General features: G+C 42.9%; 1 protein-coding gene across 1 annotated transcript in view; it reads right to left on the minus strand.

Moving 5' to 3' along the window:
• Positions 1-21,202, minus strand: part of cacna1bb (calcium channel, voltage-dependent, N type, alpha 1B subunit, b) — a 185,095-nt gene that overhangs the window by 53,870 nt on the left and 110,023 nt on the right. Inside the window, exons 17-24 of the mRNA XM_067422718.1 lie at positions 20,033-20,105; positions 19,789-19,906; positions 17,644-17,711; positions 17,371-17,477; positions 15,710-15,772; positions 3,601-4,269; positions 1,750-1,919; positions 83-209 (exon numbers count right to left, since the gene is read on the minus strand). Of these exons, the coding sequence (XP_067278819.1) occupies positions 83-209; positions 1,750-1,919; positions 3,601-4,269; positions 15,710-15,772; positions 17,371-17,477; positions 17,644-17,711; positions 19,789-19,906; positions 20,033-20,105 (1,395 nt within the window). The remainder of the gene's footprint in view (positions 1-82; positions 210-1,749; positions 1,920-3,600; positions 4,270-15,709; positions 15,773-17,370; positions 17,478-17,643; positions 17,712-19,788; positions 19,907-20,032; positions 20,106-21,202) is intronic.

Below are 21,202 nucleotides of genomic sequence, written 5' to 3' on the forward strand. Positions count from 1 at the left end.
TTCTAAGCAGTAAATTTATGATACAAATTTCATATCTCTCCTGAAGACTTTCCTAGAACATAATATTTAGGGTTTAACTCACGGGTTAGTTGGACCGAACACAAACATGGAGCTGTACGGCAGAATGTGTTTGGGCGCATTCTGATTAAGCTCATCAAGATCCTTCTTTTCTTCATTCAGCAGTAGACTGTCACCATCAATGTTGTTCACTGTCAGACAGATAAACATTAGAGCAAAGATGAGGAGAGAATATCACAAGGGTCAAAGGGCTGCCTTGTTTTTAGCAGTGCTGTTTTTTCAAAAATGTTTCTGTAGTTAATAGATAATACTTAAAGGGATAATTCAGCCAAAAATAATAGGTTGACAACTATTTACCCTCGTGTCACTCAAAACACTTTTTTTACCCCTGTGGAACACAAAAGTAGTAATTTAGCATCAGTAGCTGCTCCTGGTCATACATTTAGGTACGGCAGACTTCAATCTGGGTCTTAGCGCTTGTTTATGATTAACATTTTGTAAGCTTTATATTCTAATCCTGAACATAGACTCACTTTGGGCAGAATTTGCGTTATTCAGTCTGAGGGTGGCGTGCGGTGCTCTAATGATGATTGACAGGCTAGAATACAATCGTAGAATTGCCTTAATGTAGTATATCAGATATAGATGATCTTAATGTAGGCCTCTGATGTTGTTTTAGAATATTGCAAGTTGTGTATGGATTCCAGTGAGGAAAGTCATGTCTATTCTCAGAAGTTCAGAACAAACATAAAACAAACACAACAGATCTATATAAAAGCTATTCACATGAGCTCCACATTACTTACTCCACATAAGAAGAAAATACATGCCAGCTAGGTACAGACCTGATGCAGACACATAGCTGAAGCAGACTGATTTCATCTTGGTCTGACTCTGGAGCAAGGTTTACGTGAGGTCACGCGAAAATAAGTGGAGTAGCCAGAAATTTGCCCCAGTGGCTCTTTATGAGAGCGTGTGTACCCCCTTCGGTTCGGACCAGGACTCAAACCCGGGTCTGCCGGCATGAGAGTCGGACGCTCTAACAAGAGGAGGCTAAAGGCTGCAACGTCTAGCGTCAGTCGCTAGAGCGTCTTTTGAGGTCAGAGGAGTGAGGTTTACTCACACAGCAACTACTACTAGTTGGCCTCTGTTACACGTGCTGCAGTTTCATTGTTCACCACAGATTTATACTGGAATTTTTTGAGGCGCTATAGCGCTGGGGAGGGCTCAAAGACCAGCTGCCCCACCTAGTATCATTAATACATGCCTGTCGAATTAATGCGCTTCATTTTAATATATTCTGCTCACTTGAAAATCTGAAAAATATTTGTTGCAGAATTCCGAATGCATTTACAATTTATTATTAATTCAGTGTATATAGAGGTCTATGTTTGGATGATTATTTTGGTGCCTGTCCATACAGACGAGTGGTTGCTGTTTAGCATAATGTCTAGGCTGCTGTTATCTTGAACTACATTTGTGGTATGTTTGCATGCACTGGTTGCAGCCTGAACATTTTTATAGACAGCTCCTTTAAAATAAAATAAAATAAAATAAAATAAAATAAAATAAAATAAAATAAAATAAAATAAAATAAAATAAAATAAAATAAAATAAAATAAAATAAAATAAAATAAAATAAAATAAAATAAAAATTATCCTGTTGATATGTAATTTTTGGCACAATTTGCTGATATTATAAAAAGGAGATAAGTGTAAAATAATACTTACTGGGGATAATTATGGTCTCTCCTGGTGGGGCAGTTATAGTGACGGGGATGTTGACTCCGGTTGGGCCTGCTCTGGTGCTGTTTTTTAGATTATCTGTGATTTCTGGCTTCTCATCAGTGGGAGACTGGAGAGGGCTGGTTGCTAGGCTGTCTGTTTCTGTCGGTCTGCCCCTGTAATAATGGAAAGTTATACATCTGAACAAAATAATATTCTACATACACAATATAACTTAAAGTGCTCCCTAATGCTTTGCAAAGTACATGCACATCAAAGCAAAAACAAAAGTGTAGCAACAAAGGTCATGTCATACACTCAATGTCAGTCTATTCAGAATGTACACAGCTTTAAAATGTCTCACACTAAATGATGAATCACATTAACTACATATCAAAGTAAGCAGAATTTTCAAGCAAAACATTTGAAAGATGCTTGGAAGATTTCAATAGATTGTTTTATTTACTGTTTAAATTAACTAAAAGTATTTGGGCTTTATCAAATATTAGTGGAATATATGTGAACTTCAATGTACTCTGCTACACCTATGTGAACTGGATGAGAACTGACTTGTACAGTTCATGCACAAAAAATCACCTTGAAACAAGCTGGTTACCTTGAAAAGAGGTAGACTCTGGGGTCTATGGATTTCTTCCACATAGCAGCTAAATCGACTTAAAATAATTCATAATTTTTCCTCATACCATTTAAATATCTGTAAAGGGTTTACTTTTATTTGTCTATAAGTCATTGCAAAAATGGCTCATAAATGTGAAGCTAGTTTTGATATAAATAGAATTTGTTTGCAGCTGACACTTATTTTCAGCATTAGATACTAGAGATTACTGCATTAGATTACTTTTGACCTAACAAATAATGCATTAAAGTAACGTGTATTATGTAATCAGATTACTTTTAGATCTAAGAAGAAATGCATTACAAAGAACGTGCATTATGCAATCAGATTCATTTTTTATCTAAGAAGTAATGCATTACAAGTAACAAGTATTATGTAATCAGATTACTTTTTGATCTAAAAAGTAATGCATTACAAGTAACGTGCATTATGCACTCAGATTACTTTTTGGTCTAAGTCACATACATTATGTAATCATTTACTTTTTTTTACATTTATTTAGTCAAAAAAGTTGTCAAATCATTATTTTAAATTAATTATTTTCAAAAACAACATTCACAGTAATAGTATGAATTGTAGCTGAAATATAGCTATAGATGTCCACTATAGTGGACAGATGATAAACCAGAATTTTCTAAAATCTAAAATCAATACTTGGAAAATGTAACTGTGATATGACTTATTAGATATTACCTGCAAGAGTCTCCTAGGATAGAAGGAATGGGTGGATATTCCGGAGCAACTTGGCATTTCTGACTGGCCATTGGCCGTCTTGGTTTGGAAGGGTTACACATGGATGTACAACAGCATGTATAGCATGGTGCACTAGAGTCCACTGTAGAGGCTGATGTGCAACTATGCCATCAAAACCCATGCATATGCAAGAAAATGTAATAGTGAAAATGTGTTCCCCATACTAAAGTGTTGCCATATGTTTTGAAGAATGTTGGTAACCAAACAGTTTTGGTTCCCTTTGACTTCCATTAAATGGACAAAAAATACAATGGAAGTCAATAGGAACTGAAATTAATTTGGTTAACAACAATATTCAACAAAAAAACAAAAAACACATTGTGTGTCCTTCAGAAGAAAGACATCTGTGCAGTTTTGGAACGTAATGATGACAAGGTAAATAAAGACAGATTTAAAATTTTTGGGTGAACTATCCCTTTAAGTAAACAAATACTTTTTTGCAGCCGGCATACAGTCTGAGAACTTACCTGCGTTTTCCACCATTCTCCCTGCATTCTTCTCCATCCAGTGTGGACTGGGCTTTAACACGTGGCCGGTGTCTCCTCCTCTCTCCATTTCCTCCTTCAACCTCTTTGGGACCTCGTATCCTACTCTCACCCCTGCCTCCGTTACCGACCATGCCATTGCCATTCCCATTCCCGTTGAGCTCTCTTGATCGGCGAGAATGGTGGTGTCTGTGTTCTCTCTCCTCCACCCCAGTGCCTTCCTCAGGAGAGCCGGCCGTGTGATTCTGGTGTACCCCATCCTGACTGCAGCTGCGCTCTAGGCTGCCCTGGTGCTCTCTATTTCGGCTGTGGTGTCTATGGTGCCGCCCCTCCCCTGCATCTCCATTCTCTCCTCGACATCGATGGTGTTTCTTTGGGTTTGCGGATGATGGTTGACACTCTCGACTGTCCCCATCTCCATCAGTCTTGGAATTGTCCACAGTGCCATCTCGATGTTCCACCACCAGCGGCCGATCATGGTGGGTCTTCATGTCGGGCCGCAGATGTAGCGCTGAAGACACGCGCAGGCGCTCCTCGGGCTCTAGTTCGTTGTAAAGGGCCTCACTGCTGTTACGCACATTGTGTCTGCGCAACTGGTTGGTGCGCTGCTCCCATATGGACATCTTCTGCAGTGACCTCTGCTGCTCTTTACTGAGGGACAGGAGAACATTCACCTGAATTACACACATCAATCTCTACTTACACCCACATCCATGAGCCCACCACTGTCGACCACTCAAAATCACTCTGATCACAGTAAGTTTTCATGATATCATGAGAGTTTGACATAAGATGTCATGATTGACAGTAATGTTGTTTGCAAACATCACATCATGAATTGCTTTTCCATGATTTTTTTAAAGACTAAATAAGAGTATATAATACAGATTAGCCAATCAAAACAGAGGTAGGCCTAATTTTAAAATCTTGAATGTACAGGCAGGTCTTAAAAACTAAAACTTGCTGCCTTGGCAACTAAATTAAAGAGATAGTTCACTTTAAAATGAAAATTCTGTCATCCTTTACTCACCCTCAAGTTGTTTCAAACCTGTATGAATTTCTTTCTTCAGCTGAACACAATGGAAGATTTTTTGAAGAATGTCAGAAACGAAACAGTTAACTGGAGCCATTGACTTCCATAGTAGGAAGAAAAAAAATACTATGGAAGTCAAAGTCTCCAGTTAACTGTTTGGTTACTGACATTCTTCAAAATATCTTCCCTTGTGTTCAGCTGAAGAACTAAATTCATACAGGTTTGAAACAACTTGAGGTTGAGTAAAGGATGCACTATCCCTTTAAATAAGCTTAAAACCACTTCAGCTCTGCAGCATATTTCGAATAATTATGATGAATACAATTTGGGACCCACGGGTGGGGCACAGAGTTGAATTGGTAAAGCATTAAAACCGACTAAAAGTGAAATCAAAATAAAGATACATAGAAATATTTAAACAAAAACAAATGAAATGCACATGACAAATTCTCTGAAACCTAAAATACTTTACTGATGTAAAGTATAACAATAAAAGGTAACTTCAAATATTAACAAATACTTTAAAAGTAAAAATTCAAAACAGGTCATTTGCATCTTAAAGGTACAGTTCATTCATTCTTAAAGGTACAGTAGACAAACAGTCTGCTGAACTGGACTTAAGGGGATATAATGACAAAAATGCTCAACTCTGTGAGATAGAGCTTTAAAGGAAGAATTCACCCAAAAATGAAAGTTCTGTCACATAACTATTCACCTTCATGCTGTTCTAAACCTGCATGACTTGTTTTTGTCTGTGAAACACAAAAGAAGCAAATCATACTGGTTGTTCTTTTCTGTGTTGTTATAATGAGGAAGACCTGGGGTCCATTCTTCGTACATCGCTAACTCAGCTGGATTTGACTGTTGATGATTTGGCATGATCTTGGATTGTTTGGTTCTTCAATGCTCATCCTGGACTTGCTGTCATAGCAACAGGTCTGTAAGCTTAAACCTGCTCGGTTTAAGCGTACTTATTTCATGTAAACAGGATTTGATTGCATATTTTTAAGCTGCGTTGACACTTAAAATCTGTCCCAACCACTGCTACTTTATTACAAGAGTTCCTGAATCAGGGGCAATAATAATTTTAAATAATAATAATAATAATAATAATAATAATAATAATAATAATAATATAAAAAAGTATTTGAAAATAATATATTATAATGTTGTCACAGTCACCAGCCCACTAAGTTACATGTCAGATCTGCACTACACTTTCCAGCATTCTTCTTGCTCACCACCTGCCCTAAGTCAGCCATCATTGTCACCAGAGTTCTAATCACCTGCACATGCACACCCTCATCAAGACACCCACCATTAACCACCATTCCCTTCACCTCCTCGTCTGGTCTCATTGCTAACCATGCCTGTCCTCTTCTGGGTATGTGACAAAATACCAGTCCATAAAATAGAAAATGAGTTGGGAACTTGCTGGACAGGCGGTGGCTCAAGAGAGCAGAGATCTATTCAAATTCACAGCAAGATATCATTGTCACTTGCTCCTTGAACGACAAGATAATCAAGTCGTTGTACCGCATCAGGGGAAATGATGTTCATCCTAGGGAGCTCACCGACATCTCAGGACTGGGCTGGAGAGATTCATTCGCCGATATGGAAGACAACCCTGGCCCGTCCAGAGTCCAGTGACATCTCCAGTCCCCCTCCTGAGACCTGCGACATCTCCAGTCTCCATTCAGAGCCCTGTGACATCTCCCGTCTCCTTCCAGAGTGCAGTGACATCTCCAGTCTCTGTTCAGAGCCCTGTGACATCTTCCATCTCAATCCAGAGTCCTGTGATATCTCCAGTCCCTGTCCAGAGTCCGGTGACTTCTCCAGTCCCCCTCCTGAGTCCTGCGACATCTCCAGTCTCCGTTCAGAGCCCTGGGACATCTCCTGTCTCCGTCCAGAGTCCAGTGACATCTCCCATCTCCTTTCAGAGTGCTGTGACATCTCTAGTCTCTGTCCAGTGTCCAGTGACATCTCCAGTCCCCCTTCAGAGTCCAGTGACATTTCCAGTCTCCCTTCAGTGTCCTGTGACATCTCCAGTCTCCGTCCAGAGTCCTGTGACATCTCCAGTCCCCGTCCAGTGTCCTGTGACATCTCCAGTCCCCCTCCAGAGTTCTGTAACATCTCCAGTCCCCATCCAGAGTCCTGTGACATCTCCAGTCCCCCTCCAGAGTTCTGTGACATCTCCAGTCCCCGTCCAGAGTCCAGTGACATCTCCAGTCCCCCTCCAAAATCCTGTGACATCTCCAGTCCCCCTCCAGAGACCTGTGACATCTTCAGTCTCCATCCAGAGTCCAGTGACATCTCCTATTCCCATCGAATAGTCAAGTGATTGCTCCTTCTTTCCTGAGTCCAGAGAGGTCTCTGTATCTTGTCCAGGGGCAGTGAGGACGTCGTCTCTGTCCAGGGGCAGTGAGAATACCGTCTCTGTCCAGAGAGGACTCTGTATTCTGTCCCCAGTCCAAAGAGGACTCTGTGTCCTGTCCAGGATCCAGTGAGGACATCGTCCCCCATCCAGGGTCCAAAGAGGACTTCATGTATGAGCTATCTCCAGTGTCCATAGCTCCTCCCCAGAGAATTTGGGGGAGGGGTGCTACTAGTCCACGGAGGCCGTACCTGGATTGCCATCAACACAAGAGCCGCCATGACTTCCTGAACTTCCTGTGACTCCATGCCTTCCTGAGCTACCATGGCTGCCAGAGTCGAAATGGATTCCTAGACTGCCAAGTCTCCTTAAATTCCTTAGCCACCATGGCTTCCTAAGTCGCCATGGCTTCCTGAGCTGCCTGACCTGACATTGTCCCCTGAGCTGCCTGATCCACCATGGTCCCCTGAGCTGCCTGACCTGCCATTGTCCCCTAAGCTGCCTGATCCACCATGGCCCCCTGAGCTGCCTGATCCACCAGGGTCCCCTGAGCTGCCTGATCCACCATGGCCGGCCCCCTGAGCTGCCTGATCCACCGGGGTCCCCTGAGCTGCCTGATTCACCAGGGTCCCCTGAGCTGCCTGATCCACCAGGGTCTTCCGAGCTACATGATCCACCGGGGCCTCTGAGCTGCCTGATCCACCAGGGTCCTCTGAGCTGCCTGATCCACTAGGGTCCCCTGAGCTGCCTGATCCACCAAGGTCCTCTGAGCTGCCTGATCCAGCAAGGTCCACCTGAGCTGCCTGATCCACCAGGGTCCTCTGAGCTGCCTGATCCACCAGGGTCCCCTGAGCTGCCTGATCCACCAGATTCTTCTGAGCTGCCGGATCCACCAGGGTCCCCTGAGCTGCCTGATCCACCAGGGTCCCCTGAGCTGCCTGATACACCAGGGTCCTCTGAGCTGCCTGATCCACCAGGGTCCTTTGAGCTGCCTGATACACCAGGGTCCTCTGAGCTATCTGATCCACCAGGGTCCCCTGAGCTGCCTGATACACCAGGGTCCTCTGAGCTGCCTGATCCACCAGGGTCCTCTGAGCTGCCTGATCCACCAGGGTCCTCTGAGCTGCCTGATCCACCATGGTCCTCTGAGCTGCCTGATCCACCAGGGTCCTCTGAGCTGCCTGATCCACCAGGGTCCTCTGAGCTGCCTGATCCACCATGGTCCCCTGAGCTGTTCCGCACTGGTCTACATTGTCAGTCTCTATGGCGCCCACACTCCCACACCAGTGCGAATTCCATTTATCTATTAAAACTTTTATGTAATTTCTTTTCTTGGTTGTTTTCTCATAAATGTCCAGAAATCCGTCAAGTTTTTCGTCAGGTATCTACGCAGGTATCTACACTACGTTGCTGTCTTGATGCCAGCCAATTGCTGTCTTGCTGATTGTGGTTTCGAGTACCAAGACATCTGCCCTCTTCAAGGAACACAAGAACATGCAGTAATCAAAGACAACTTAATCCAGATATTTTAATCCAATCCACAAATTAGTTTGAAGAATCAAATAAGCCTGATATCAGTTATCACGGTTAGAAGATCTGGAATCTGTCAAATCATCTCAGATGTTTTAAGCGAGGTACGATGAACGGATCCTTGGAGCTTTAAATGGATGCAAAAGCATCATTGGTTAATAAGTTATCCATATGAACCACACACAACATTTCAAGTGCTCAAACAGGTTTTAAACACTGTAAAGTATGAGAAAATGACAGGATTTTCACTTTTGGGTGAGCTACCCATTAAGAATATCAGGCTCTCAAGCATCCGAGTGGAACAGTGGTTGGCATAGATGTTTTTCTATACAGTTTACGTTTTCAGTATAAGATGTACCTCATGCTCTTTGACTCATGCATTTCAATTACACCCAACACAAAATGCTTTTCCATTGTTAAGAAGTGACAGAGAGCATAATATATAAAGGGACTCAGAAGCCCTAATGGTGTGCTAATAGCATGTGCTAATTATAACTTGTTTTCATTTTTAATAAAAATAACAATAGCATCCTGAGCTGTGTCACTATACCTCACAAAGCGACGACATGTGTAGACATGAGTGTAGACATAACTCCTTAGAGACACATTCAGGGTCGCACAACACACAAAAAAATGATAGACATGTTTAAGACAAACAATCACATTATATGAAAAGAGGTCAAGAGAGAAGGAAATAACTAGTGAGAAAGAAAAACAGACATACAACAAGAAATGTGAATTTTGACACAAAGACAACATAAACCTGTAGATAGATGTCAATGCACCAAATGATTATGAAGTCCCATTTCCATTGAAAAGTCCCATTCTATCCGATGCATGCACAAACATACACACAGAAACCCCGAACCCACACACTACAAAGCCCGTTGATCCAAATAGTCAGTGAAGCTTGCAGACAGCACACCCAGACTGCTCTGTTTAGCTTGGCCTTCATTCATATTGGAAAAGTTATCCGCTATCAAAAGGATAAAATCAAAGTGCCGCAGGCCTCTCAGAGCCTTACCATATATAATACATCTATCGAAGAACAATATGAGACCATGTAAAGGAAGAATAACAAGCTCCAAGTACCAAACACAAATTTTGTAAAAAACTGAATCTAATCTAATGGTTTAACAATATCTGTGTACTAATTAAGAGCAAATGTATAATGTGTCTAAACTATATGCATAATGTCTTATTCAAATATACATCATAAAAGTCTTTAAATTGTTATGATACTGTCTCTAAATATCTGTTTTTGGTACTTATGCTCTTTCTTTCTTTCTTTCTTTCTTTCTTTCTTTCTTTCTTTCTTTCTTTCTTTCTTTCTTTCTTTCTTTCTTTCTTTCTATCTATCTAAGCAACTTTCTTGCAACAAGCTAGAAAATAGTCAAACTAAATAAAAGCAAACGTCTCAGGTTACGTATGTAACCCTAGTTCCCTGAGGGAACGAGACGCTGCGTCGAAACGCTGTGAGAACGCCTCTGCGTTAATGCGTCGTGAAGCGCCTGTAGAACCATTCCATCGGAAAAAGATCGATCGTCGCCGACGTGATGACGTCGCCGACGTGATGACGTCATCAACCGGAGACTATAAAAGGTCCGCGAACACAAACAGGAACTAGCTTCTGATAAAGCCTGAAGTAAGTGATCACGGACACGCCGGGAGTATGGCAGAGCGACGCAGCGTCTCGTTCCCTCAGGGAACTAGGGTTACATACGTAACCTGAGACGTTCCCTTTCGGGGAACTCGAGCTGCGTCGAAACGCTGTGAGAACGCTTATACCCACATCGCCATAGGACCAAGTGTCTCGTATGTGTGAAGCCGAAGCGCACACGGTTACGAGAGTACCTGTGCCCCAACTGTAGATGCCAGGTCTAGTTCATAGAACCTGACAAAAGTTAAAGGAGACGACCATCCGGCCGCGTTTACAAATATCGTGGAGGGACGCCCCCGACAAAAGTGCTTAAGAAGCAGCCATACCCCTGGTTGAATGCGTCCGGACAGCCAGTGGAGACTGCTGCCCGGCCGCCTCATAAGCAAGTGAGATGGCCTCGACCACTCACTTGCTCATCCTCTGCTTAGATACTGGGGCCCCTTCTTAGGGGGCCCGAAACAGACAAACAGCTGATCAGTTTTCCTCCACAGGGCAGCTCTGTGGACATAGTATCTAGTGCTCTAACAGGGCACAGCAGATTAAACTTCCTGGTCTGACGTCGTGAAAGGAGGAGGACAGAATGCTTGAAGAGTAATGGGGCCCCGTGGGCTCGTAGGAACCTTGGGGACATAACCCGGCCTGGGATGAGAAATCCCCGGCGCAAACTCTAGACATGAGGGCCCTACAGACAGGGACTGAATATCTCTTATTCTTTTGAGAGATGAAATAGCCAAAAGGAATATAGTCCTGAGGTGAGGAACTTATCCGACACCTCCTACAAGGGTTCAAACGGAGGCTCGGACAAGCCCCGCAAAACACAGGCTAAGTCCCATGCTGGGACCCTCGAGTGCATAACAGGCCTCAACCTTAAAGTGCCACGGAGGAAACGTGTAATCAGAGGGTGTCTTCCCAAGACACTCCACCCAAAGGGACGTGGACGGCACCCAAGGCCGCCACGTACGCCTCTATTGTGGAGGGGGTCAACCCTGCCGAGAACCTTGCCTGCAGAAACTCCAGCACTGTACCAACCGGGCAGTTAACTGGGTCCCACTGGCGTTCTCTGCACCATGCTGAGAAAAGTTTCCCTTTCAGAGCGTACAGTTTCCTCGTGGACGGAGCTCTGGAGTGAAGGATGGTCTCTACGACCTCGGCCGAGAGACCTTCCTCTATGAGCCTAGCCCCCTCAGAGGCCAGGCCCACAGTTTCCACATCTCTGGGCGTGGGTGCAGGAATCTCCCGCCCGCCTGAGAGAGTAGATCCCTCCTGGTCGGAATCTCCATCGGAGAGCCTTCCAGGAAAGATATCAGGTCCGAAAACCATACTCGGGTCGGCCAGTACGGAGCCACTAGGAGTACCTGGGCCCCGTCCCGGCGTACCCTCTCCAGAACTCCTGGAAGCAAGACAATCGGGGGGAAGGCGTACAGAGGTAGCCTCGGCCACCCCTGTACCATGGCATCCAACCCCAGCGGGGCTGGATGGGTCAGAGAAACCACTGCGGGCAGTGAGAACTCTGCGCCGAAGCAAATAGCTCCCATATACCTTCCATAGGAGCTCCACCACTTCTGGGTGGAGTCTCCATTCCCCGGGCCTCAGCCCCTGCCTCGACAGGCTGTCTGCTTCCTGATTCAGGACCCCCGGGATATATACTGCTCTGACTGACAGCAATTTCCCTTGGGCCCACAGGAGGATCCGATGTGCCAATTGTCCAACGGACGGGACCTCAGACCCCTCTGGTGATTTATATAGACGACCACCGATGTGTTGTCTGCACATGGTGGCCCCTTGAGGTCGGGCAGGAACTGTTTCAATGCAAGAAACACTGCGAGCATCTCTAGCCGATTTACGTGCCAGTGCCGCTGATGTTCCTGCCATAGACCCTGGGATGAGCGACCACTCATGGTCGCCCCCCCAGCCCGTGAGAGAGGCACCTGTCGTTAGCGTTACGCGACGAACATGAGCCCCCAACACGGGACCCTGAGCGGGTTTTTCCACATGACCAGAGCACGTAGGCATCGCCGCGTGACTTTGATCATGCGGAGCGGATTTCCCCTCGGGGAGAACCCTTTTGTTTTGAGCCACCACTGCAGTGGCCTCATGTACAGTAGGCCAAAAGATATCACGTTGGACGCTGCTGCCATGAGACCTAACAGTTTCTGGAACCGTTTCACAGTGACGGCTCGGCCTAGCTACTGTTCTTTGGCGGCTGCCAGGATCGATGCTATGCGTGTTGGCGATAATTGCGCCCGCATAATTACCGAGTCCCAGTTCACACCTAGAAAAGTGGTTCTCTGAGCCGGAGAAAGCACACTCTTCTTGGCGTTCAGCCTCAACCCCAGCTTCGACATATGGGCGAGAACAGCATCTCGATGCTGAACCGCCATCTGCTCTGTATTCGCTAGAATCAGCCAGTCGTCGATATAGTTCAGTATGCGGATGCCCTGTAGACGCAGCGGCGCCAGAGCTGCATCCACACACTTGGTGAACGTGCGGGGTGACAGTGCTAGACCGAAGGGAAGTACACGATATTGGTATGCCTCTCCCCCGAAGGCAAACCTCAGGAACTTCCTGTGATGTGGAAGGATGGAGACATGAAAATACGCATCTTTGAGGTCTATGGTGACAAACCAATCCTCCGATTTGACCTGCGCTACAATCTGTCTGAGTGTAAGCATCTTGAATTTGAGCTTGGCCACCGAGCGATTCAATAGCCGCAGATCTAATATCGGGCGTAAGCCCCCATCCTTCTTCGGCACGATGAAGTAACGGCTATAAAAGCCAGACTCCCTGCTGGGAGGGGGAACCCTCTCTATAGCCCCTTTTTGCAGGAGTGTCTCTACTTCCTGTGCCATTACCAGAGCCTGCTCCGGGCCCACCTCTGTAGGTAGGACACCGCAGAAAGGAGGTGGCCGACTTCTGAACTGAATGGCGTACCCCTTTTCTATTATCTGCAGGACCCACTGAGATATATTCGATAGACGTTTCCACTCGTCTAGAAATCTACTAAGGGAACCAGCCTCTCGAGGCTGGCCTCTGGTGTATTTTGAGCAACAAGCACAGTGCCCTGAAGCGGCGGACCGGCAGGGAACGACTGACTTGACTGCTCGGGAGCCCCCCGAAGGGGAAGCGGACCACCCTCGAGTGGCCCGCGGGGACCGTCTGCGCCCCGGCATTGCGGCGGGGTTGGCAGCGCAGCCCCCAGAGGGCGCTGCAGGACAACGGGTACCGTAGGCAGAGGTAAACACCGTTTCCCTTCGGAGGGGACTACCCTCAGCGTCCTTTTGTTTCCCCTGCCCTCCGAGGAGGGGGCGGACCACCCTCAGGTGGCCCGCGGAGACCCTCTGCGCCCCGACATTGCGGCGGGGTTGGCAGCGCGGCCCCTTGAGGATACCGAAGGAAGACGGGTACCGTATGCTGAGGTAAGCACCGTCTTCCCACGGAGGGGAAACTAAGGGAACCAGCCTCTCGAGGCTGGCCTCTGGTGTAATTTGAGCAGCGAGTGCAGTGCCCTGAAACGGCGAACCGGCAGGGAACACCTGACCTGACTGCTCGCATACCCTCCGAGGAGGGGGCGGACCACCCTCAGGTGGCCCGCGGAGACCCTCTGCGCCCCGACATTGCGGCGGGGTTAGCAGCGCGGCCCCCTGTGGGCACCGAAGGAAGACGGGTACCGTGTGCTGAGGTAAGCACCGATTTCCTTCGGAGGGGAAATGCCAGGGACGATGCAGCTGAAGGCGAGAGATAGCTCGCAAGCGTCTCTTCGATCTTCGGCATCGCCCCATAACCATAGTGTCTCAGCCCAAATATATTACTGTATGCAGATGTATGTGGGCTGAACACTCTATATGATACCGCTTGTTTCCTCCATGACCTAGACACCTCGGTGTGCAGGTCAGGGAAGAATGGCAGGACGTTGATGCTCTGCACGAGAGGGCAGGAATCGCTCATCTAATTTCGTTCTCTCTGATTTCGATGGGATTCAGATATTTCAGCCAGCCAGTCATTTCTTATTTTTATATTTAACCTAGCCACAGCTCTCGTGAGAACCTCAACTCACTAGCGGGTGACTGAAGTGGCGAGTCTTCAGTCGCGATGCTCTCAACGTCCACCTCCTCAGAGCTGGATAGTTGGAGCACCGGTGCCCCGCCCAGGGAGGAAGAGACCGCAGAGCGGGCTTCCAAACCCCGAGACGAGACACTGGACGATACAGGTGAGGGCTGAGATAAGGCTGGGCCCGTCTCAAACCCCTCTGTAAAGTCCACTTTTTTTTTTTCTCTCTTTTTTCTTTCTTTTTCTTTTTTTCTTTTTTTTTTCTAGCACAGGGGACTGAAGTGGCGAATCTTCAGTCGCGATGCTCTCAACGTCCACCTCCTCGGAGCTGGATAGTTGGAGCACCGGCGGCTCTCTCGGGGGGGAAGAAACCGCAATGCGTGCTTCCAAGCCCCGAGAAGAACCGCTGGATGGAGCAGGTGAGGGCAGAGATAAGGCAGTGCCCGTCTCAAACCCCTCTGCAACATCCAATTGTGAACCCCACGACTGCAGCCTCCGCTCTGCCTCGGCAGCAGCGGGACCAGAGCCGCGGGGAACACGAGCCGAGGCACCCTCCTCGAAGAGTGCCCGGCGGGAGCACAGCGTTCTCAGTGGCATACGCTCACAGTGCTCGCAAGCAGCCCCCTCGAGGGCTGCCTGGGCATGCTGCGCTCCCAAGCATGCAACACAGAGAAGATGTGTATCTTTTGCAGGGAGGAACACACTTTCTGAAATTGCTGCTTTCACTCGCCATTTCTATCTATTTTATTTTCTCTTTTTTCTGTTAATATATGAAATATTTAACAAAAGGGTGGAAAATCTCTGATAATAGACAGACAAAAACACCAAATAGACAGACAGGTTCACACAGATCGCTTACTGAAGGCACAGAAGCTAGTTCCTGTTTGTGTTCGCGGACCTTTTATAGTCTCCGGTTGATGACGTCATCACGTCGGCGACGTCATCACGTCGGCGACGATCGATCTTTTTCCGATGGAATGGTTCTACAGGCGCTTCACGACGCATTAACGCAGAGGCGTTCTCACAGCGTTTCGACGCAGCTCGAGTTCCCCGAAAGGGAAATATTTTTTTACCTGTTTTTTTTCTTCTTCATTCTAAACAGTATTCTACCAATATTCAAAAGTTGTGTTAATTTACGTGTGGATTCTGTATGAAAGCATTTGTTTTCTACAAAAAATTGATGCTGTAAACCCCCCAAAAATCAATGAGATGAGCTATGACTAAAAAGACAGAGAGGGGAAACAATGAGAGGATTAAAGCATTAAGGAGATAGAAATAGTAATAGAGAGGAGAGGAGAGGAGAGGAGAGGAGAGGAGAGGAGAGGAGAGGAGAGGAGAGGAGAGGAGAGGAGAGGAGAGGAGAGGAGAGGAGAGGAGAGGAGAGGAGAGGAGAGGAGAGGAGAGGAGAGGAGAGGAGAGGAGTATTGTAAGTGAGAGCACAACTCACGGTGAGTGAACGCTGCAGACTGAAGACCTGCGAGAGATTGCATCTCGATTTTGCTTTACAAAACTGCACATGCGAAACAAAAAACAAAACAAAAGAATGAGACACAAACTCAACTGAAAAAGTGCCGAGGGAGCAGATGGCAGTCAGGGTGATGTCACTCTGTCTGTCCACCTGCCCCTGTGTGTTTCAAATACAAGACACAAACATTGGTAACACTTCAGTAAAGGACACTTTAAACACTGGACAGACTGTGACCATGGAGAATGTCTGAAGACTTTAAAAATGCATAAAACAGATATTAAATTATTTAAAAAATAAATCACTATTTTGAATTCTGGCCCTCCACTTTAGTGTCACCAAAATATAAAGCTATCAATACATATGATAAATTAACTCAGAAGAAATTAAAGATCTTAATAATAAACAAGCTGCATTACAGAAGTGTACAATTGGCAGTTTTGTAAATTTGATTTGAAGTGATCAAATGAAATGTGGATTATAAATAGTTTTGTTAAGAAATATTGAGGTGACAATTGTAAAGTACTAACATCATGTGTTCTGTGAACAGACAAGAAAAAAATGTTACACATATGAACACAAATGTAAATGAAAGTAGCACAACAAGACAACCATTCAGACATTTTTTGTTCGTAAAAAACTACTGTAGATTGGTGTTACTCAGTGTTTCTTCAAATAAAGTCACTTGTATAGAAGGTTGATTTGTGTAGATTGTAAAAAGTTTTCTTCTTTTTCTATCTTTGAAACGTTTGACAAAGAATATAAAAAAAAAAAAAAATATATATATATATATATATATATATATATATATATATATATATATATATATATATATAATAGAATAATTATGAAATTATAAAATTATACTATATATTTTAAACAATAATCATGCCTATTATCATCCAAACAAGTACTGAAATAAGAAAATCATTTGAAATTATGTTCTAGGAAAATTATAAACATATTTTATTTTAAAAATGATGTGGTTTTGTATCTATCATGTCCAACCATTTTTTTAACAACTGTTTGTTAGTGTATTGGTAACAAAAACAAATTCAATCTAAAAGTATTATGAAAATATTGTGTACTTAGGATACACATTAGCAAGACAAATGAGTCATGCTTTCTTCTAAAAATACTTGAACGTAATTTCCATCACTGCCATGTTCTGTGATGCATGTATATAGACCATTTGATATTTATAGACAAATTGCAGTACATGAACTAAAAGGGGCCAAAAGTGCTCGTAGTTGAAGAAACACCCTAATTCCACCCCTAATTTCCTTAACTATTCAAACTATTTTAGGTTTATTTACCTTGCAGAAGCTTTCAGGCAAACATGTGCATATGTAAAAGGCATATGGCACCATAATAACTATCTCTGCAGATGACATATCATTAAAATATAATATAGCTTTGAAACAACATATGACCATAAACACACTTATGAAGAACAGACTACACAGAGCAGGTTTAAGGGGAGGCCAGGATCACTGATATTGACTATACATGCAATCACAAAAAAACTTAACAGAGAAATAACATACAACAGCTATAGTGTAAAGGAAAAGTTCCATATCACAAGGTAGGATATAAAAAAAAAAACAAGAAACAAGAAAAAAGGGAGAGTGACAGACACTTACGCTGCTATTGAGATGTTGGCAGCAGACATGGGGCTGACCTCCTTCACCTCCATGGCCTTCTGAAGAGCCATGCTCTTCTTTGCTGCCTCCTCTTGTTCCTCTTCATCCTAAATTCAAGGACATTGCAGAAACAAAAGATCAGGATAAAAGAAACCTACTACCTGTTCAGGGTGTTTAGTGTACATGTGTAAAAGCCAAAAACAAAGCATAATACTGTCCTTCAGTAAATCAGGTGACATGCAGATCTAGGGAACTTTGTTAAGGTCAGATTACCTTTGTCAGCTCCTGTGCATTGGCGAGGTTATCCACAGCAATGGCCAAGAATACATTGAGAAGTGTGTCTGGTTATTATCCGGTTAGAGAATTGTTCTGTATTTCATATTGCATTTCAAACAGCATACTGTACATTAGATTTGCATTAAGACAGATTACATTTTTACATTTATCAATAATTTCAAGAAATTAATTTAATGAATTTCAGTGAATACTTTCTTTTCATCGAAAGGTATTTACATTCACATTTATGCATTTACCAGACGCTTTTATCCAAAGTGACTTACAACAGAGGAGTACAGGAAGCGATCTGTCATGAGAAACGCAAAAAGTGTCCTAAATACAAAGATTTGGATATTACTCAGAGTAGCAAAAACTAGAATAGGGAGGGAAATGAGAAAAATAGAGGAGGAAAAGTTATATTGTTTTTTTCTTTTTTAATGATAAGACATTTTTATTTCTTAACCCTCATTTGTCCCTCGCACTCTGTGATAAATCAGTCATTTTTATAATTTAATTTTTATAATATTTGTTCTATTTTTAAAACCTTTTTTTGGGAGATGTTTTTATTTAAAAGGGTTTATATAGATTTTTTTTTATTTACCTTTAAATTACTAGATTTTATCAATAAATAATATAATTTAAACACGTTCTTCACATTCTTTCAATTTAAAATCTCCTTAAAATGTCAAAATAACAGCATTTCAGAATATCTCATATTAGGTGTCTGTGCAATGAAAAAAAATAATTATATATGTAATTTATATACAGGTCCTTCTAAAAAAATAGCATATTGTGATAAAGTTCATTATTTTCCATAATGTAATCATAAAAATTCAACCTTCATATATTTTAGATTTATTGCACACCAGCTGAAATATTTCAGGTCTTTTACTGTTTTAATACTGATGATTTTGGCATACAGCTCATGAAAACTCAAAAAATTAGCATATAATGAAAAGGTTCTCTAAACGAGCTATTAACCTAATCATCTGAATAAACTAATTAACTCTAGACACCTGCAAAAGATTCCTGAGGCTTTTAAAAACTCCCAGCCTGGTTCATTACTCCAAACTGCAATAATGGGTAAGACTGCTGACCTGAGTGCTGTCCAGAAGGCCATCATTGACACCCTCAAGCGAGAGGGTAAGACACAGAAAGAAATTTCTGAACGAATAGGCTGTTCCCAGAGTGCTGTATCAAGGCACCTCAGTGGTAAGACTTTGGGAAGGAAAAAGTGCAGCAAAAAATAGTGCAGATTTTTGAGACAGACATTTTGGGTTTTCATGAGCTGTATGCCAAACTCATCAGTATTAAAACAATAAAAGACCTGAAATATTTCAGTTGGTGTGCAATGAATCTAAAATATATGAAAGTTAAATTTGTATAATTACTTTATGGAAAATAATGAACTTTATCACAATATGCCAATTTTTTGAGAAGGACCTGTATTTATATATAACTATATAACTATATATAACTATATAACTATATATATATATATAACTATATATATATATATATATATATATATATATATATATATATATATATATATATATATATATGTATGTATATATATATATATATATATATATATATATATATATATATATATATATATATATATATATGGATGACAGATGGGCACGAGATCAACGTGGCGCAAGATTTGAAAATGGCAACTGTGTCAGGCTGAAACTAGCAAAAAAACACTTACATTTTGCCTGGCGTCGCATTGCACCGGGTGTATGATAGGGCCCTATGTCTTTAGTATGCATTCAGATAGACATGTAGAATAAAAGACATTTTTGAAAAAGTTTAGTTTTAATTTTTTTTTACTATGTATACTGAAGCATTTCTCACATTCTTTTCATTCCTAAGGGGGTCAAATTGACCCGTGAGGGACTGATTTGTTACTTCTTTTTTTTATTTCAACCTCATAATGTGGTGCAGTTTGCTCGCAAAGAGAGCTCTACTCATACGCTCTTCTGGTTGGCTGTGATTTATTTGTCAAGTCTCAAAGTTGTGTCACGTCTGGTGTTGACAGACAAACTGCTTGTCGCTGAAATCGTATCGCATCGTGTCTGGACATGCTGTGATGCTGAATATTCAAACATCAGAACAGATGAAGGACAAGGATACAGTTTCCAAAAAGTGTGAGAACAATGAAATAGACCGAGGAGAACATTCCACTCCGGACGCCACCCTGAGACTCGATGCCATGATACATCACAGCATTCCAATCCTCTCCTGTCAAAATCTGCAAGAGGCATAAACAGGTCAAGCACACTAAACAGTCTTATAGTTTAACACATAAAAAAACAACAACAACAACAACAAAAAAACACATGAAACTTTCATAAACCCAAATTAAAATGAAGTATACCTGGAAGACTGTCATTATGGCTGCAGGGAAGCTATCAAAGTTTGTAGTGGGTGTTTCATCTTCAAAATTAAACCTAGTTGGGAAGAGAGAAAGCTTCAGTGCACTTAGTGTAAAAAGACTTCAGAAGTAAACTAAAGATTTTGATGTCAGTTCTGGTTTGCTTTAATTTGGTTTAGAGATGCAGGGCTGTCAAAACAAACATACTGAGTTGCTAGGATCAAAATTCTGTTTTATCATCAATTGTACCCTTGAACATGGCACTTATCAGTGATTTGTCAACTTGATTGTTTAAAACAACCTGAATAAGTTGTACTTAAATGAATGAAAACGCATAGAGATTTTTCAAACCCTAAAACTGTCCCCACAGAGAGTATTTGTTTCATCTCAACCCCCACACTAAAACACTCTCAAAATTCCGCTGAAGTCAAATAAACTTCACCCACATATGCCACCATTTTTGAAATACTGAAAAACAGATGCAATTTTAATGTCAGTCAAGGGAGACTCACCACATCTTACATGTAAGGCAAGAAATATATGTCCCTGTCTCAGATAAAATCCACAGGAGGATCAGTTTCCCTCTTTTGTGATCTATCCCTACCATTCTCTTTCTATCATTTTATTTTTAGATTTCAAAGTTCTCTTTCAGCCCTGCAATCTTTAACTCTCTCCAAATCGCCTTTCAGAGTCTGGCCTTCAAGGGAAACACAAGAACACAACAGTGACTCATCCATTCATAAAGGAGATTCAGAGCACGCTTGCTTTCACAACAGAGAATTATTGCGGAAGGGATATATAATTCAGTCCTGGCTTGTCGTGGGAAGTGTGCATTAGCTTTACATTGTAAACACAAAGAGGTTTTCAGCAGAAGCTGCAGTAGATGCATTATTGCATCCTCTCACACACACACAGAATGCTCTTCACTTGTATAAGAAGCTTAGAATATGCTTGATTACACAGAATTGTAAATGCGAGAAGTGACTAAAAGAATGAAAGACAGATTTTGTAATTGCTGGGGAAGCATTTAAGGGTTTTGCATTTCATACCTACACATGCAAACACTCACTTAATTCATAGAACAAACCTGAGCAAGCTTGTGTTTCAGGGCCCTCAGGGGCCTCAAAACTAAAAGTGACAAATAACAGGATGAACACATTGACAGAGGTTCAT

Source organism: Pseudorasbora parva, chromosome 18 (genome assembly GCF_024679245.1).
Source record: "Pseudorasbora parva isolate DD20220531a chromosome 18, ASM2467924v1, whole genome shotgun sequence".
NCBI classification, from domain to species: Eukaryota; Metazoa; Chordata; class Actinopteri; order Cypriniformes; family Gobionidae; genus Pseudorasbora; species Pseudorasbora parva.